This window comes from Cucurbita moschata, unplaced genomic scaffold (assembly GCF_002738365.1).
Source record: "Cucurbita moschata cultivar Rifu unplaced genomic scaffold, Cmos_1.0 Cmo_Scf00010, whole genome shotgun sequence".
Taxonomy (NCBI): Eukaryota; Viridiplantae; Streptophyta; class Magnoliopsida; order Cucurbitales; family Cucurbitaceae; genus Cucurbita; species Cucurbita moschata.
Window position 1 is genome coordinate 5,061,056 of NW_019268526.1, and position 11,185 is coordinate 5,072,240.

The 11,185-nt window shown below is 35.9% G+C and overlaps 2 protein-coding genes across 3 annotated transcripts in view; both read left to right on the plus strand.

Moving 5' to 3' along the window:
• Positions 1-946: 946 nt before the first annotated feature.
• On the plus strand, positions 947-5,778 carry LOC111448131. 2 transcript variants are annotated; one of them, XM_023087566.1, is made up of 5 exons: positions 947-1,225; positions 1,839-2,091; positions 2,777-3,024; positions 4,142-4,468; positions 5,410-5,778. In XM_023087566.1, the coding sequence occupies exons 2-4, from the start codon at positions 1,908-1,910 to the stop codon at positions 4,400-4,402; spliced, it is 693 nt and encodes a 230-aa protein (XP_022943334.1). In that variant the 5' UTR covers positions 947-1,225; positions 1,839-1,907; the 3' UTR covers positions 4,403-4,468; positions 5,410-5,778. The 2 variants fall into 2 exon arrangements, with proteins under 2 accessions (XP_022943334.1, XP_022943335.1); XM_023087567.1 differs by lacking the exon at positions 947-1,225 and adding an exon at positions 1,254-1,417.
• Positions 5,779-6,807: 1,029 nt separating this feature from the next.
• The window catches only part of LOC111448534 (ubiquitin carboxyl-terminal hydrolase 8-like), a 10,991-nt gene continuing 6,613 nt past the window's right edge, over positions 6,808-11,185 (plus strand). Inside the window, exons 1-6 of the mRNA XM_023088196.1 lie at positions 6,808-7,093; positions 7,435-7,686; positions 8,788-8,929; positions 9,638-9,697; positions 9,797-9,874; positions 10,620-10,967. Of these exons, the coding sequence (XP_022943964.1) occupies positions 7,008-7,093; positions 7,435-7,686; positions 8,788-8,929; positions 9,638-9,697; positions 9,797-9,874; positions 10,620-10,967 (966 nt within the window). The 5' untranslated portion in view covers positions 6,808-7,007. The remainder of the gene's footprint in view (positions 7,094-7,434; positions 7,687-8,787; positions 8,930-9,637; positions 9,698-9,796; positions 9,875-10,619; positions 10,968-11,185) is intronic.

An 11,185-nucleotide genomic window follows, 5' to 3' on the forward strand; every position in this document is an offset into this window, starting at 1 on the left:
AACAAAAAAAAAAAAAAAAAAAAAACAAAATAAAATATATTCCCTTCTATGCCACCTTAGTCAATATCTCGTTAAAATTTACTTTTCTCAGTAACTTTTTTTTATTGTGATGTAAATTGGTTCCGTGTATTTATTTATTTTAGTTTATTTTCCTCTATTTATTTTAGAAAAGATATAAATCAAAATTCAAACTCTCTAAGCTTCTTCTCTCCTCTGTTATGCATATATCATTAAATACAATAATACATTTTATTTTTATCAATAATTATCATTTTTTTATTGAATATGGTATGCTGTAATTATCAAATAATACACATTTCTCTATAATTCCTCAATTATTTATTTCATTTTAATATTTTTTTTCACGTCTTATTTAATTGACGAAGATAAATAATAATCAATTTAATTTTGTTAATTTTTTACGAACACTCTGTTCGTATTTCTTATATTTATTTTATTAAGAAAATTTGACTTTAAAATGATCGTTATTAAATTTATTGACCAAAATTATATTTTGTAATAAATGTATATAGTAAATATCGTGAGGTTGTGCCGAGTGAAACTAGCTAAAAAATTCTTCGTTCTATACTACTCGAAGGAGGAGGTTTATGATAGTAGCCGAGTTTTACAATAAAATAATAGGACAAAGGACTATATTTAAATCGTAAATTGAGGTAGCCAGCCTATTTGAAGAGCGTTGTACACGAACAAGCTGAGTTCATTAAAATTAATTTATTTGAGTGTCACGTGAAAGCAATATCGTAAATGTATGAGAGCAGATGGACATGCTCCAAAAATATATATATATATATATGTGTGTGTGTGTGTGTGTATGTATGTATGTATACGAGAAAAAAGGAAATAAAGAACATAACAAAGGAGCACAAAACGGATTAATGCCACCTAGTATAAGAAAGGGAAAGATGATATAACAATGAACATCATAATGGTACGAAGAAATATGGTCACGATTTTAAAGCTATATATAGAAATTAAGACATAATTATGAAAGGAAGGACTTGTTAGAATTTTTGTTGGAGTAGAGAGATCAACTGATCAAGCGCTACGGGGTTTGTGTAGCGGGTCACAGTTACGGGGCGTGCGGATCTACCATGACCCGAACTGGATCGTCCTCATCTAGCATCTCATTTGCTCGAGACGCTGCGGGCTTCGATTTCAATCTGGAGAGGATAACTTGACCATTACAGAGAAAAAATCATATAAGGTACAAAGATATTTTGTTCTTGAAATTTTCTGCGTTTGATCGGAACTCTTGCTATACCTGCAATACTACTGTTACGTGTCGTTCTACATGAGATGTTATCGGTCTAGAGCGATGATTTGGCTCGTAGTTGCTCGTCTGATGCCTCTTCGTCAATGATTTCATGTTTTTCCATAGTTATTTTTATCTGTTAAGGTATTAAAACTGGCGTTAGTGCAAGAGTTGGTGTGTATAATCTTCAGAGAGCGAGCTAGAAGTATCTGCATATGGCGTCACGGCCACTTCAGTTTCAAGAATACTTAAAATTTTGGTCTGTTAGTTACTTTGGTTTGGTTTAAATTATCTGAGTTTGAGAATGCTGTTCCCGAATACTTGGGTTGCGTGGTAGGTTGCAAAAGGAATAATGTTGTATACGAGCTGCCACGCATTAGAGAGTGCTTGAAGGCACAGTAGGACCTAAATATGTTTGTTGTAGAGAGGGGCTGGGGTGTTGGTCTTGGTCTTGGGATTGGGAATGGTTTGTTTTCAAATTTTGATTGATATGATCTGAAAATGTCACTTGAACTTGGGAATGGTTGGATTTCAAATTTTGGTTAAACTTTGGTGGTGTTTACAGGTGGGCGTAACAATGAGACAGTAGGGGCAATATCCTGATTCAGGACTTGGCTCATATTCAGTTTCTCAAATGCATCAAGTTCCCAGTCAAAGGATGGAACAAAGCCACCCTGATCCTTTTGAAGGACGGCTGGAAGCCTTCACTCCAGAGAGAGAGAATTCATATATAGCTTCGAAAAATGAGGATCAATGGAGATGGGAAAGAGATGAGTCGAAGATGCCAAATTCTATGGCCTCTCACATGTTCAATGAAGGCAAGCATTAATAGTGTGTGTATTGCATCCATCACTTATTGTTGCTTGCACCTGTTTTCTTATGAAGTGTTTTATTCTCTTGTACATTACAATATCCCTTTCCTAGACTACGTAAAATAAACCATATTAGGTACTTGTTTATTGATATCAACCTCTTGGTCGATGGCGCAGTTGAACTATGTTTAGGTTGACTCATTTGATTCTTTTGTTCGTTTCAGTCTACTTGGTTATATGATCTGAAATTATCACCTGTGCTCCCTAAGCTACATTGAGTATTTTCCTTGGGAAACTGAAAAGAGAAATTAACAACATGACTATAATTGCCTTATGGCATTTAGACTCTTACAAAGTTTACTTTCACATGATATAGTTCTTGGATATAAGATGATTAGTCAGACCGTTAACGAAAAAGAAATCGAACTATTAATTCTTTTAGATTCATCATTCCCCATTCAAAAGCTATCAAGGTCAGATGATAATTGAATTAGCTAGGTATCCACACATGTGGTTATCAAGAATAACGCGATTAATTGATGCCAAAACAGTATCCATTTCATAATGGTTGGGTGATGTGATATTCCTCATAGTATCAAGCTGTTAATTGTTTATTTTCCCTTTAAGATGTTTATATACTTCTCCCATGCATAGAATTTCTGCACTGAGAAATATGCTTGTTTAAACATAGGTCAAGGGGGTGATCTCAGAAGATCATACTTTCAAGGTCAGAGACCAAATCCAAAATTGGTTCTTGAGAAAGGAAGCAACAGCGATCTCAGATTTCAATCCCATGGAAAAAACATGGAAAGTAGGTTTGGAGATGGCCTGCTGCCGCAGAATTTTGACGGTCTCGAGCAGAAATTCATTGATGACATCATTAACTTTTCCAAGGAACAAAGTGATGCAGAGGATGAGGAAAATGCTCGACATAGAGAGGTATATTTGCACATTCCTATTTCAGTACTTGCTGTTAGGAATCACGACTCTCCACAATGGTATGATATTGTCCACTTTGAGCATAAGCTCTCATGGCTTTGCTTTGGGCTTCCCCAAAAGGCCTCATACCAATGAAGATAGTATTCCTCACTTATAAACCCATGATCTTCCACTAAATTAACCAATGTGGGACACTCCCAATCCCAATAATCCTCAACAATCCTCCCCTCGAACAAAGCACACTATAAGCCTCCCCTGAGGCTTATGGAGCTCTCGAATAGCCTCCCCTTAATTGAGGCTCGACTCCTTCTCTGGAGCCCTCGAACAAAGTACACCATTTGTTCGACACTTTAGTCACTTTTGACTACACCTTCGAGGCTCGCCATTCTTTGTTCGATATTTGAGGATTCTATTGGCATGGTTAGGTTTAGGGCATGGCTCTGATACCATGTTAGGAATCACGACTCTCCACAATGGTATGATATTGTCCACTTTGAGCATAAGCTCTCATGGCTTTGCTTTGGGCTTCCCCAAAAGGCCTCATACCAATGAAGATAGTATTCCTCACTTATAAACCCATGATCTTCCACTAAATTAACCAATGTGGGACACTCCCAATCCCAATAATCCTCAACAATCCTCCCCTCGAACAAAGCACACTATAAGCCTCCCCTGAGGCTTATGGAGCTCTCGAATAGCCTCCCCTTAATTGAGGCTCGACTCCTTCTCTGGAGCCCTCGAACAAAGTACACCATTTGTTCGACACTTTAGTCACTTTTGACTACACCTTCGAGGCTCGCCATTCTTTGTTCGATATTTGAGGATTCTATTGGCATGGTTAGGTTTAGGGCATGGCTCTGATACCATGTTAGGAATCACGACTCTCCACAATGGTATGATATTGTCCACTTTGAGCATAAGCTCTCATGGCTTTGCTTTGGGCTTCCCCAAAAAGGCCTCATACCAATGAAGATAGTATTCCTCACTTATAAACCCATGATCTTCCACTAAATTAACCAATGTGGGACACTCCCAATCCCAATAATCCTCAACACTTGCATTCTCGTTTTTCACATCATCTTTACTGAACATACTTCATTTTGATGCATATCTTCAGAGAATTATCGCTATCAATTCTCAGTACGAGGAGCAATTAGCAGCACTTCGAGCTCAGCATGCTGGTCGTCGTGATGAGCTGCTACGAAGGGAATCAAGTGCACGGCACCATCAGTATCAGAAGGGAATAAGGGACCATTACCCAAATGGGGGCATTGGCCCAGGTAATCCTCGTGGCAGTAGTGGAGTTACAACCTTAGCTACTTCTGGACGAGCACATCAAAATTATGAATCTGAACACTTCAATTCCTACAGAGAATGAACTCGGTTTCTTGGGAATTCTGCGCGGAATTCTAATTTGGATTCGAGTTTATGACACTGGCTCACGGTACTACTAATCAAACTTGCTTAATTTTCAGTATAAAATTACGCATTTTTACATTGTCCGATTAGGCTTCCTTAACAAACCTTTAAGCTGTTTTTTCATCCTAAAGTTTGCACTTTTCTGTTGCACACCCTTCTCTATAGAGCCCATGATCTATGGTATCTCTGGATCCCAGTTTTTGCCGACTTGAACAGATCAATGTTTAAGTTGTAGGATCCTCGAATTTCTAGGAGCTTTGGAGTTGGAGATAGTGGCTTACCATGATCTGATTGATGAGCTTATATCGGAATTACGTTGCCACTTTATATAAAAGCTTCTTCTTTAATACTTTACATAAAAGTTTTCTTTATGTGAATTTGTATGATTTCCTTTCCTCACTGGTTCACACTCTCTTGATTTGCGGACTCCAACTGTTAAGAATATATATATATATATATAATCTACTTATTATTTAATATAAAGTTGTCTTCTAATCCTAGTTCAAAGACTATATTCAATGTACTAGTTTATAAATGAGGTATTTTTCTGTGTGATGATGTAACAGCTTAAGCCCATTGTTAGCATATATTGTTCTTTTTGGGCTTTCCTTCAAGATTTTTAAAGTACGTTTGTTAGGGAGAGGTTTCCACACCATTATAAAGATTGATTTGTTTCCCACTCCAACTGATGTAAGATCTCACAGATGATCTTTAATCTTCATTTAAACAAAAAAATCACGTTATCCATAAGCGATTAGAACACTCATACTTTTGCCCTTTCTACTAGCTTAGCAACTTGAGTATTGTCCAACCCTGTAGTTAATACATTTATACTCCTATTGTGACCAGAAGTATAAAGATGGTGTAAAAGAATATGCATATATACGTGAGTTTCTTTTCAGGAAAGCATTTATTCAATGTATAATGCTTTGTTTTCTTATAAATATTCTTTGGTGGTTACTTTAGGTTAGGTTCCAGTGGCAACATCACGTGGCACGTGAGCACATATCCATTGCCTCCAGATCTTGACCAGCAATTGCAATACGGTGGTCTCACTTTTCTGTCTCTCTTCTTTTGTGTTATTATTATCAATGATATCTGTTAGGGCCTCGCTCTGAAACTGCCTGCTCAATATTCACAGCATACACACTTTTACTTGCTGGGATAAAGAAATCATGTTGTTCTTCGCTTTAATATTTCACTTTGTTAGTGATTCTGTTAGAATTGGATGCCATTCCCTTTCTCTTTCGCCTGGGTTTGGTTTGGTTTCCTTGAAGCCAAATAGAATCCTACCTTCATTCCCAAATAAAGTTATTGGGGTTTAAGGATTGCTTACTCTTTTACCATCACCATTACCGTCGAGCGGTTTAGTACACACGACTCAATTCCAACATAATTACTCTGGTATAGTTAGCTCTTTTAGGTACTTGAATATTTTCTAACAGTTTTGGTCAATTTACAGTTATTGCTTTTGTAAACATAGTAGCTAAATAATCCCAACGTGTTACATAAGGTAGATATTGTATATTTTTGTGTTAGGTTTGTCTTTTAAATGTAATTCTTCCCCTCTTGGGTAAAGATGATACTAAATGCAATTCGACTGTTATTTGTGAAATTTCATAGGAGAACAGATATTTCTTATAAAAGAATAAAACCTCTCTTTAGTAGAACCATTTTAAAACTATGAAACTGACGGTGCGAATTGACACGAATTTTAAAACTACGAACCAGGACAATAAGAAAGAAGAGATAGAAAATGAAAAAGGAGAAAAATAAGTGTTTTTTTTAAAGTTTAATAATTAATGAAAAATGAAAAAAAAAAAAAAGTACAATCCAAATAGAATTGAAAAAGTAATTTTAATATATTTATATTATTTGCTAGATTACATAGCCAATACAATCCACTCTCACAATGGGGCTCTGCTCTGCAGGAACTTTTGAAGAGACCATAAAAGTTCGTGAACAAAAATAAAAATAAAATATATTATCAAATAAAAATTAAAGAATAATTAATAATTCCAGTGAACGGACTTCTAAGCAATTTCGGATTATATTCTGCGGAGGCAGTTTTTAAAACTCCCATTAAATTATACATTTATTAATTTTTTACCATTCGGAAAAGCGGTAAGGAAGAGGTAAAAGAAAGGAAAGGAAGAAAAATCTGCAACAAAATTATCTTGTACACAAAAATTAAATTTGGGATTTATTTCCTTTTATAAATCTCTGAAAAGGAAGCCGTAAAAAAATGAATTATTAAAAAAAAAAAAAACAAACGAGGTAAAATTTATCGCGGAGAATTTACCGCATTGAAATAATTTTTTAAAAAAATTATATATATAATCTCATAATTTGGCACCACAGGTTTGCAATTTGCATTTCTTGAAGAAGAAATATATAAAATTTTATTTTTCCCTCCTCCAATCCTCTTCACACAAAAGCTCCACTTGTTTCTCTTCAATCCGCCATTTTTTCTCGCGCTGTCTGTGTGTATCTCTCTCTGCAATGATCTACTTTTCCATCAGTGATTTCTGAACTCTTCTCTTCACCGTCTTACTTTCTCTGCTATGGGCGGTGTATCCGAAGATCTCTCTACATCCACTTTGCATCTCAACTCGGATAACGATCAGCGAGTTTACTTCGTTCCATACAGGTAGATTCATTGTTGGACACTTGGATTTCGTGCTTTTTGGTATAGCATTTACGAATCTGAATTAGAGCTTTATTGGAATTAGGCAAACTTGATTGTCTAATCCATGCGTTTAGTTGAGAAATTTTCCGCGGTAAGTTTGGAAAAAAGAAAACCGAAATGTGCTTTGTGATGGTGAAAGTAGTTGGATACTGAGTGCATTTCGACCTTTTATGTTATGCCTTGTAGCTCAGATGAAGCAGCTTTTTTACTCTTTTGAACTGTTGTGAGGGTGCTTCGCAGTGGAGAGATGTCAAAATGCGAGTGCATTGTGTCTAAGAGAATTTGCGATTTGAATTATTCAGGTGGTGGAAGGACGCGCACGATTCTGTAACTGGCGATGCCGGTGGGAAGAGAGGACTTCCCCTCCTGGCATTGCCAGGTTCATCATATGCCGGACCAATGAAGATCATCAACAGTATTTTCAGCTCGGATCTTGTGTTTAATCTAAGAAGAGAAGAGGATTCTTCGCAAAATAGTGAAAATCGTGAAGTAGGCATTTCAGGGAGGGACTACGCGTTGGTCTCCGGAGAAATGTGGGTGCAGGCACTTAAATGGTGAGTGCTATGCCACGACTTATTTCATCCAGCTGTATGGCGTATATTCAATAATTGGATTATTTCTGATAGGAAATTGAGTTGATTCCATTGCATATCTCGAATAGAAGATACTTGATTGGTTATTCAATCATCAAAATTAATAATTCCAGTGTATCTCGAAAAGAAAGATAAAATTGTATTATTGTGATTGTAATATGTTATCGTCTCTTCATACTGGATTCCTGCTGTATGCATATTGTATGCTATGAAACAACTCCAATGCAATCGCTTCTAGTTCAATTTAGAGGTGCTCAATTTATATGCCTCCAGGTATATACAAAAATATGATATTTTTACTGATTCTGTTCTCTAAAAGGGCTTCTGAAGATGTCTGTGATCCATTAGCTCCGCTATCCCATATAACTGTGTTAGCATCTATTCCCGATTACCATTCTGCTTAAACCTGCTTGGAGGTTGATAGCCACTTGGTCAGAAAAGGAAGTAACATGGGCCCGTAGCATTTTAGTTTAGCTTGGATGTACATGGATCCGACTTTAGTTTCGAAATGTCACTGTTTAATTTGCACGCATCACTAGCACTTCTTTGAATGCTATAAATTTTAAGTTAATCTAATTAAAGTGCAACATGTCTCCAGTTTTGGAACTGAGTTCTGTATTGAAGAATAGGTAATTTAGTTTTCTGAAAGGAAGAAGCTTTCTTGAACTTCCATTGTCTTGAACAACGGCGATTTCATACATTTATGAAACTGTTTCCCATAAGAAAAAATGAAAGCTTCGATGATCACTTCTAGTAACACTATAGGTTCCTGTCTTTGCCGAATATATTTTGAACTATTGATAGATTCCTGTAAACTTTCTGTCTACATGGGTTTTCCTTTTCTTTTTCTTTTTTCTTTTCCTCCCCTAAAATATTTTGTACTCATTTACGTTTACTAGTTAGCTAATTAATTCTAGGCACCTCCTGTTAGTTAATCATGTTACTAAAAAGTGATGTGCTCTTCCTTGCAACCGTGAATTTTTTTCATGTGCCGATGCTTTCTTGACGGTTGAATTTCATCATGCAAGACCATTTAAGGATTCCTTGCGGTTTGTGTTGTAGGCATAGTGATTCCAAGTCTTCAACGAGGAATGGTGGTAGCTTTTCCGCTGCAGAAAATAATATAGCAGATGTTTATCCTTTGCAGCTAAGGCTTTCTATCCAACGGGAGGCAAATATTTTGGGAGTGAGAATAAGCAAAAAGGTCGCTTCATTACCATCTCAAATTTTATTAATCTTAGATTCTATGACTTCATTGATAGTTTGCGGACCCTTTAGCATTTACAGCTATTTGTTGAATTAGCAGTTAAAAGACGAACTCCGATCTCAAATATTTTGAGGTCTTCAATTTAAATCCTAGTAGCTTTTTAGGCAAAAGGCAAATGGGAAGTTAAGATTATTTTTATTGATGGAGATTTCTTCCGGCCATTTACCTTTTTTTATTTTTATGTATCAGTCAATTTACATAGTACATCACCCATCGTTGAGACAAGAAAGTTGGTATAGAACCCCCCTTTCTCTAGTTGCCGTTACTCTTTTGCTTGGCTTTCCGTTGGGAAAAATACAGAATCTGGTTCATATGAATACCCTCCTATTGATTTCTCTATCCCCTTGTCTTAAGCCTATAAAACAATTGTCCATTTATCTTTTGTTTTTACCATCCCAGCGTGTACTGTTTGTTTGGTAAGGACCATCTTGTTCATCACGTAGTTCCAGTGCAGCTTTTAAAGTGAAACTCTGGGTTGCAATGTGATTGGAAACAAAGAGAGTATGAAATTCGGAGGGGAGAAAACTCTGTTATCAACTTAGTTTCTCTCTTGGACTTTTCACTTCAGTCTTATTTTCTTAAAAAAATTACTTTCACCCAATGTATGCTAGTTAATTCTTAATATCTTTTGTTCTATATTGGCAGGATAATGTAGTCGAATTGTTTAGAAGAGCGTGCAAAATCTTCAATGTCGAGTCAGAGTTGGTAACAATCTTTCTTCTCTTTTAATGTCACTTTATTTCTCTAGCACCAAAAGGAAATATTTACGGTCAAATTGTATATCTTATGATACGCTGTATGCAGTTGCGAATCTGGGACTTTTCGGGCGAAACAATATCCTTTTTTACTAACAGTAACAAGCAACGACAGTCAGACCAAGAGGTTAGTCTTTAACAATTTCTTCTTTACTGATTTGGCTTAGAGTCATTAACAGTCAGATCATGCTTGGATTGCTATAATATTTTCAATACACGAATACTTTTCTGAAAATGTAGTATAATATCTACTTTATTTTCTAAGCTTCCATGAATCATGAGATGTTTAAGAATTTTATTTTTATTTCATATACCATGTCTATATGAGAGTGAACTTCCACTGTTTATTGATGAAACTTCTTTGTAAGTGAAGTGCGCATAGAGTAGCAAGGTGAGTTTCAAAGAAAACAATTAAAAATGGAATCGAAGAAAGGTATGAGTGGTTGCCTAGGAGGCTAGCGTTATTGATTTGTTGCATTTATTCCACGGGGTTTCTTAATTAGGGAACGGCAATAGAATTTAGAAGAGAACTATTGAGATTTTTCATAGTATTATAATGAGATGCAGGCATCTTTTTACTGTCTTTTACAAGGAGACGTACTCTATTAAGCAAGTAATTACTTGCAACTTATCTGACATTGGCGTACTTTAGATGTGATCAAAAGTGGCCTTTTTTCATTAGTTAAATAAAATTAGAAAATATAATTGTTAGAAATAGTTTTTTGAGTGTTCTTCCGTCCCCCCTCCCAGTCCCTAATTATATGAAGTGAAATTTTCATAAGCTTGCTTTGTGATTATAGATAGTAATCGACTTGATGGCAATAAAAAGGTTTCTTTCTGAAGGCTGTTTCTTGTTTTTATTTTGGGCACAGCTTCTACTTGAATTACAAGTTTATGGGTTGTCAGATTTCATAAAGTGCAAAGAAGGGAAAAAGGATGAATTGGCAAATTCTATTCTTGGAAATTCATGTGGTTCTTCACTTATGATGAATGGTGTTTCCGGAAATGGGAGTGCTAGCTGCTTCCGTGTAAATTCTTCAGTTTTTTCTGGAAGCTCTCGTGAAGCTGGTTCTTTAGGATTGACGGGCTTGCAAAATCTTGGCAACACCTGTTTCATGAACAGTGCTCTGCAGTGCTTAGTGCACACTCCGAAACTTGTTGACTACTTTCTCGGTGACTATGGTAGAGAAATAAATCATGACAACCCATTGGGCATGAATGTATGCTTTCTATGATTTTAATTCTTCATGGATCCATTTTATCTCGGTGATTCTCTTTCTTTTTAACAATTTTATTCAATTATCAATGCTGCAACCTAAGCATGCTAAAAGCAGAACAATCATCCCCCTTGGTGCTTCTTCTTCTTCTTCTTCTTCTTCTTTCTTTCTTTTCCTTTTTTTTTTTTTTTTTTGAATCCGCTAGCCTGAAATCTTTCTTC

Coding starts and splice junctions, on each gene's coding strand:
- LOC111448131 (XM_023087566.1), top strand. CDS start 1,908: ATGCATCAAGTTCCCAGTCAAAGGATGGAACAAAGCCACCCTGATCCT. Junction 2,092..2,776: donor CTCTCACATGTTCAATGAAG/GCAAGCATTAAT, acceptor GTTTAAACATAG/GTCAAGGGGGTGATCTCAGA. Junction 3,025..4,141: donor AAAATGCTCGACATAGAGAG/GTATATTTGCAC, acceptor GCATATCTTCAG/AGAATTATCGCTATCAATTC.